General features: G+C 35.7%; 1 protein-coding gene across 1 annotated transcript; it reads left to right on the plus strand.

The window, feature by feature from the left end:
* Positions 1 to 1,638: 1,638 nt before the first annotated feature.
* Positions 1,639 to 6,145, plus strand: LOC100251234 (zinc finger CCHC-type and RNA-binding motif-containing protein 1-like). The gene is made up of 2 exons (XM_002265591.5): positions 1,639 to 2,587; positions 5,859 to 6,145. The coding sequence occupies exon 1, from the start codon at positions 1,784 to 1,786 to the stop codon at positions 2,534 to 2,536; it is 753 nt and encodes a 250-aa protein (XP_002265627.1). The 5' UTR covers positions 1,639 to 1,783; the 3' UTR covers positions 2,537 to 2,587; positions 5,859 to 6,145.
* Positions 6,146 to 8,286: the final 2,141 nt, after the last annotated feature.

Below are 8,286 nucleotides of genomic sequence, written 5' to 3' on the forward strand. Positions count from 1 at the left end.
AAATGTAGGTCCGCAAAGACTTTTCTCTCTAAGCCTAGAAAATATTAATTTTTAATTTTAGGAGAGAGTATAGTGGTTTGTTTTAGGCTTACGCCATTGGTATAATTCACCATTTCTTTTTTTACATTTATCTATTCAATTTTAGAAGTGTGTATGAATGGTTGACCAAAAGCCCTAATTAGCCATACCACTTACTAGGCTCGAATTATGACCCTAATTAGTAGTAACCATAGGAGTGAAGATGATTAGGAGTACGACTACTAGACTGTTTGCACCCGATGAGGACATGCTCCTTGCCATGTGTTGCTTTTCCTAAAAATGTATCTACAACTTTCTCCATAGGATTAGTCTAGTTGTTACCTACTTTCCATGGCCTTGGGTACAAGAACCCATGTCTTTATCTTTGAGATTTTGATGAAGTTTGCTTGACCTTTCATTACCATAACTATTGCACGAATTATGTTTTACTTAAGCCTTTTTTTGTTCTCATTTAAGGAACAAGCTAAGTCATGGCTCAACTTCTTGAGGCTTCAAAGCATTAGGACTTGGCAAGAAATGCAAGTCAAGTTCCTAAAGAAAAGTTTCCTTAATCATAAGACTAATACGGTTAAACGTCAAATCACAAATTTTGCAGTTAAAGATAGTTAACATTTTTTTTGAATTTTGGGATAGGTTCAAGGAGCTTTTGAACTCATGTCATCATGAGTTCAAGTTTTGGAGAGTTGTGTCATACTTTTACAACAAAATTGGCCCCAAACTTATATAAACTCTTGAACTAATGTGTGTGGGAGAATTCCTGACAAAGATTGTAAGGAAGCCTTAAATTTTCTCATGTTTCTTAAGGAGAACTCAAGAGAATGGGAAACCACTACAACCTATGAGTTGAACCCCTTAAAAACTAATTGGTATTTTGTGAGAGTATGTCAAACCTTTTTATGACATTCAACCACCATCATTTGGGTGACTCATCCTTGAGTTTAAAAGTAACATTATTACACTCAACATAATGCTATTAAGGGGACGAACACATGCTAATTGTAATTTTTTTTTCAAAGCGTATGCAAGTTTTTGCCTAGATACGATTAACTCCAACATTGCTAAAAAAAATTTAAGGGGGATAAGATGGTTGCCTAGATATGGTCGATGTATAGTGCCAATGCTAAAAGTGCCATAAAAAAAACAACAAAAAACAGAGGTACACAAGAACAAAATGCTTAGTCCATTGAACAAAGTATTCAATTGGGTGAGGGAGAAAAAATACCAACCTAAAATTATTAGGGTTGGCATAAGTTGAACATCCCACCAATTCGTCAAAACTTGAATATGCACATTATCATCTATTTATTTATTTGTAATTACATTATATATTGTTTTATTAAAATATAAAACACGGAAGAAGGATAAAAAAAAAAAACTCAAAAATCTTTCTTAGTTTAAATTATATTAGATTAATAAATTTATTATTTTTCTTCAATTATTTAAATATATTTGAATTTGATAATGGATGCTTGAGTTTATAACTAATTATTTATATTATATTAATAACTAATGATTTATTTTATAATTTTGAGATATTCAAATTTTAATGTATGAATCATATTTTATAAATTTTAAATTAATTATTTTATTTCATAACCTCCGGAAATCGAATTGGGCATGGCCATGGTTCGGGTTAGGAATTCTCAACCCGAAATCAGATGAAGTTGACGCCATCCGAATATATTGATTCATGGGTTAATCCTCTAACCAGTTCAACTTTTCACAGGTGTTTTAGAGAGCGAAGATGGGGAGGAACAACAACAGCGACAGCGAAGAAGACGAAACCCTGTACTACCGCTATGCCTCCTCCTCAATTCCTAACCCTAACCCTAAATCTAACTCCTCCAAACTCCAGAAAAGATCCAGCGGTTCCGGAAGTCTAGCTCCTTCTAAATCAACGGTCTACGTCTCCAACCTCGACTACACCCTTACCAACTCCGACCTCTTCACCATCTTCTCCACCTTCGGCAAAGTCGCCAAGGTCACCATCCTAAAGGATCGCCACACTCGCCACAGCCGCGGCGTCGCCTTCGTACTCTTCGTCTCCCGTGACGAGGCCATCGCGGCCGCTCGTGAGATGAACGGCAAGGTCCTCAATAAACGCACCCTCACCGCCTCTATAGCCGCCGACAACGGTCGGGCCGCTGAGTTCATTCGCCGCAGGGTTTACAAGGACAAGAGCCGCTGTTACGAGTGCGGAGAGGGTGGCCATTTGTCGTACGAGTGCCCCAGGAACCAGTTGGGCCCCAGGGAGCGTCCGGTGCCGAAGCGCTCACGGCGCGGGCAGGGCGGGAGTGAGGCCAGGCAGAACGGTGATCACGACAACGGCGGATCGGATGGCGGGGAAGCATTTGAGGATGATAATTGGGCGTCAGTGGTCGATACTGGTGCTGATCAGAGGTTATTAAAGGGAAGTGAGGGTTTGGAGATGAGGAAGAAGGGGAAGAAAGAGAAAAAAGCAAGTTATTTTAGTGATGAGAGTGACGAGGAGGAGTAATTTTGAAGTGGGTTTTGTTTGAAATGTAGGATTTGAATTGGGTCAATGGAGGTACGTTTTTTTAATTTTGCTTTATTGGCGTGCTTTTTTATTTTTGGTTCTGTGTCTGCAATTTCAGTTGTGTTAATTAATGTTGGTTGGAAATTTAGAATGTGTGATTTTTAGGTTTGGATATTCAGTTTGCTCTTGCAAATTTCAATATCAATCGTCTTCTACATAATTTTTATTTACATTTCATCTTTAATCCCTAGGGAGGCTAGGTGGAATGGTATATAAGCATTAACATCAGAGTTACTACTTCATAATTCGTTGGGATTACAATATGGAAGTTGCAGTATGATTTAGACTATTCTCGTCCATTAGAGGCGTATAGGATTTAATGTTCCCAGGGTTGGTATTTTCCCATGATTGTGTGTGGCATTGGTAATTATTGAAGAACTTGGGATGAGGAACAATCCCTGTCTAGAGCTACTTCTGCCTTAAGGTTCTGCATGTATGCAGGTTTTGTGTTATTCTGTTGGCAGTGTGGACTATGTCTGAAGTTAATTCCTTTTTAGAATCGTTGTGTTCATGGTTGAGTTCTTGGTTCTTTTGATAAAACAATAAGGTTTTGGGTTAGGATAATCCTAGTCTACAAGAGCAAAGGAACAGGGTATCCATTATTGTGTGTTGTAGGGTTCTGTCATAACCTATAATGAGTTCTTAACTGCAAGTGTCTGTCCATTTTGTGCATTTCCATTATTATTATGGGGGGCATGGTTGTTAACTAGTCAAACGTGTCGTGTATCGTTTTTCTATTTTTTCCTATCTTGTATTGTAAGTTTTCTTATACAGAGAAAAATAAATAGAAAAATATGTATATGTTTGAATATTTAGTGAAAGTATACAAGATAGAGTATTGTATATCCAATTTTATGGAAGATAGTAGGATCTAAAGAGTTAATTTATATCATATTATTTGAAAACATTGAATGTTAACATTTTGACAAGTTCAAATTAATGAAGTATAACTTTAATATATAGATTCATCACATAATCCATAAAAATAAACTTCTTTAATTTTAATTATGATTTTTAGTTCCAAATTCTAACTAGGTATATGCATTTATTTTGTTGCTAATTGATATGTGTGTGTGTGTGTGTGCACTTACACATGTGTGCGTGTTATCTTCAAAGTTACAGCTTTTCAGGTTCTCGTCATTATTCCTTTTCCACCAAAAAAGAAATAAAAAAAACTAATTCATGAAATAAAGGTTTTTATTCACTTATCACTATCATTTTCATTGTTAACGTTCAAAGCATTCAAATGAAAATTCTTCAATATTCATTGTAAAAATAAATTACTTGGCTTTTAATATGGTATTTGACAATAAGAATGCAACTTTTCATATGAGATTATTTTACCTATTTCTCCTTTCTATGAGTAATTTTAATCTTTTAATATATTTTAAACAATTAATATAATTAATTCTTTTAACAGGAAAGGAATTAATTTGTTTGTTTTTAAAAAAATTATAGAAAATTGTTGAAGATGTAGACATTCTTGTATCATAATATCATGTATTGTATCATGTATCATAAGATACACTTTAAAATAAGATATGGAATATGATATATATCAATTTTCATAAAAAAAAAATGTATTGTATCATATATTCGTAAGTTTTTAACAACTATCATTGGGAGGTAACACTTGTTTCTTGTACGAGGCACTGAAGGAGAAATCTAAACCATCTCTACCCATTCCTTGACATTTAAGCAAGTCCTCTAGGGATAATGATAGCAAATTATTGTACTGATGTTAATATTAGCAAGCCAAGTGGTTGGCATAAGGCTTTGTTTGGTTGATTAGGAACATTATTTTATCTTGAAACATAGTATTGAGATTGTTTCAGTTGGTACTTTTATGGAAACAAAAATCTATGTTTCATTATTAAGGGGAGATATGGCGTTAAAGTATAGTAGTTGTAGATGCTCAAATTATTCATAACATTTTCTGTTGGATTCTGTGATCTAACATATTGTGCAGCTGATCCAGTGATTTCTCAATTATTGGAAATGTTTTAGAGCTGATGCAGTTATTTTGTTTCACAAGATTCATTCATTTCCATAGCTTATGTCTCAGTTTAAGATTTCAATATCAGCTATGAGATTGATCAGAAGGTGAAAACATTTGCCTTTCCTTAAATGCATCAGTTGAAAATTTTATGGGTGGATGTCTTTTCTTTATGGTCTAAATTTGTCAATCTTATAGGCAACTTCTATACGTTAATGTTGCTTTTGGTGGGGAAGGTGTGGTCAAGAAGGGTAACAACATTTGGTGAAAAACAGGGAAGTCTTTTAAGTATAATTTGGGTTGTTGGGTATGGTATATGTTCTACTAAGGGAGTTGGTATATGGGATTTAAGCTTTTGAAAGTATGAAAATTCACTTTTCTTTCTTCTCCTTCTCCTTCATCTTATTCTCCTTTTTTTTTTCCTAAATTTATTTTTTTATTTTTGGTGGAAGTGTTTGTGACCGTGTGGCTGGTTGTGGATAGAAGTAGCAGTGTGGAATTTGGGGAAGTGGAATTAGGGTGGGTTGTGGTGTAGAGAGATCATGTAAAATGATGGCATTGTTGAGTGGAAGGCGATCAAGGAGCTGCTTTAGCACTTGAAATAAGATCTTCTTTATAAGGAATGGGGAAAAGAGGCGTCTCTTTGTGGCATGATTGTTAGTGTGAAAAATTATATATTATTAGAAACCATGAGCAAGTGATGGCTTTGGAAAAAGAGCTTGTGGTAAATGGTTCTGAAGTTTAGCCTTCTTATAAACAATTTCGTTTGTTATGAGGTATGATAGGTATGATACAGGACAACCAAAAGTAATCCATATTCCTTCTGTTCACTTGTTCAGTGTATGTCTATATGTGTTTGTGTGTGTGTGTATATATGTATATATATGCTGTATCTGACTATCAAAATGGAAACTTTTGTATCTATGGATATGCTGTATCTGGCCGTCAAAATGGAAACCCCTTTTTTTTTGTGGAAAATTTCTATATGTCCAGATGGGTCAGTGTAGGTACCTTTTTCCTTTTGCCTTTTGTTTGTGTGAAAAGCAGATGTTTGCAGTAGCCTTTGTAAACTTTTGCTGTAAAAGTTATATTTAACAATGGCTGGTTGGCAACTCTTCCAACGAGACTTTCTTTCGGTAGTGTTGCATTATTTGATGCTCCTATAAGATGAATTAGATTTTACTTTATAACATTTCTCTGTAAATGACCTTAATAAATGTCCGCCTTTTTTTTCACTCATGGTTGACCGTTTGCTTTATTTTTCAGTCTGGAACAATCTCAGTAAAGGATGATTAATCAACCAGGTGCAGGATTCAAGAGGAAGCTCAACTTTATGGTACTGGGGGCAATTACTGCTGTCCTTCATCTATCATTTCCAGGAGATTTCAAGTTTGATTCCCAGAGGATGAACGATGAGATAGCAGAGGAATGGATCCTTGTATAGTAATTTTAAGAGGGAGAATTTCATAGAATTTATTGATTACTGTGGCTTTCTTGAAACACTGAAGTTGATGAATATCTACAGGCTTCGGTTGTTCATGTGATTACCATCATATCTTTCGTCAAATATGTTTTGGAATTGAAAGGCTGTTGGTGGCAATTTAGGGTAAAAGTCAAAAGTCTGGAAGTTCACATATATGGCAGAGAAAGCATTGATATATTTACCTTTCCAAAAAAGAGACTTGCAGAAAAGATTTGCAACTTGTCCTCGTTCATGCAACCAAGTAAGCTGGGCATTGGGAATGAGCATACATCGAGTATGGGACGCTGGTGCGGTTTAAGCTTCTCCAAATGAGGAACCAGAAATGGCCTCCTTCCATCTTACCAGAATCCCAGCCCAATTCAGACACTGGTGTAAAGCTTCCACACAAAAATCACTCACCAAGGGCTGCCCTGGCACTCCTGGCAAGCTCACATTGTATTCTTCTCTTTGGAAATCCAGGTGAAGGCGCCCCATCATTTGGAAAGCACTAGTCCATAAGAAACTACTTTCCATTGAAGAAGAGGCCACCCTCTTTCAAGACCATCACATTGCCCAGGGAGATGGAAACAAACCAAAATATAGGGTCATTCAAGGCTACAACTTACACTGTGCCCAAGGACTTGCATTGGAGATGAAACCACATTCCATGTTCACAAACTCTGGTACTGGGTGGCCCTCAATGACCTACCTACCAAGCAGCAATTTAGAGATACACATCCCCTACCCTTCTTGGTTTTCTCTTTGGGGAAAGTGGGGAATTCTTTGGGCTTTTTGGCTTTGTAACAGCACATTTCTGGCCTGAACAGACTTACCCAAATCAAATCTATTATCTTGAAAGCATTGTAGCCCACCCAAAAGGTCAAATCCCTCCTGAAAGAAAATGAAGAATGTTCTTGTATCCCATGCGATACCCAAATCCCAACACTGGTCCAAAGATTCTAGCAGAAAGCCAAAACCTTCTTATCCTGATCCCCTTCAAAAGTATCCCTTTCTTCCACAATGTTGACTGTTGATTCTCCCCTCCCCTTTACACTTCCTGTGATAAGCTTGAATGATTTTGGGTTCACTTGCCATTATTTGAACTTCATATAGGAATGTATCCACGAATCAAATTGATGAATGAATTTCTGGTTTCTAAGAATGATTTGAATACTCTCTCTCCTGTCTCTCTCTCTCTCTCTCTCTCTCTCTCTCTCTCTCTCTCTCTCTCTCTCTCTTATAATAGCCTGAAATCGTTAAGCATGCAGACAAGAAAATCATAAGTCAAAGTTATGACACTGCATGTTTTTAAGTAGCGGACACTTAAAAAGTATGTATGTCCTCATAGATACTTGATGTTTGCACACCTAACATCCATTTATTTATTACTAGCCTTTTTAATGGCGTTGATCATGGATTGTACCTACAAGACAAATAGATATTAGATGTGCTTGCTTGAGATAATTGGTGTAACATCAACGCATAAGACATTTGCTATTGCATTTATATATTTTGGGGGTGAAAAAAGGATTACTACACATGAGCCCAACAAAACTCGAGAATTTTGATGCATGAAGACTTCCTTCCAAGAGTGCTTATCCCTGATAGAGAACTTGTTTTTAGGAATACACTACATAATCTGCTCCCAACCTTCTCACTTCTTCTATGTAGGTGACATATATTGAAAATATTCTTAAAATTGTAAGAAATAATTTGAGTCAAAGGCAAGGTGTGAGTCTTTTGTTTCTATGTGGAATGTTTTAGTGCTTGTTAAAATTGAAGAGACATATGAGTGTCATCTTAATACATTTAGAGGACAAAACTAAAGGTGAACAGGAGCAACTAAATAATGCAAAATTCAATGGTTATGGCCCTATAAAGAGAAGTTTCTACCATCTTGGATAGATAAAGTTATGCATTTTGGTAATATTACGACAAATAGATATGTTATTTATAACTCTTTCCTTTATTTTCACACAATGTGCTTTAACTTGTTAAAAATTAAGTTTGGATGTTCTTTAAAATTAAATTGGCTAGAAAGTTCACGTTCCAAGTTAAAGATGTTGAAAACACCAAGATCATAGGGGTGCATACTCTTTAGATCCTGGAGCTACTAGATTTAAGCAAAGTGAAAACATTCATATAAGAAAGCTTAGATCTAAGTGTAATAAAAATTATACCTTCGGATATGTTCCTAAATTCTAGTCCATTTGATGCAAGAATCTCAAAAAC

Source organism: Vitis vinifera, chromosome 13, assembly GCF_030704535.1.
Source record: "Vitis vinifera cultivar Pinot Noir 40024 chromosome 13, ASM3070453v1".
Taxonomy (NCBI): Eukaryota; Viridiplantae; Streptophyta; class Magnoliopsida; order Vitales; family Vitaceae; genus Vitis; species Vitis vinifera.

What these genes read in the sequence shown, in the direction of transcription:
- LOC100251234 (XM_002265591.5), top strand. Translation starts at nt 1,784, where the DNA reads ATGGGGAGGAACAACAACAGCGACAGCGAAGAAGACGAAACCCTGTAC.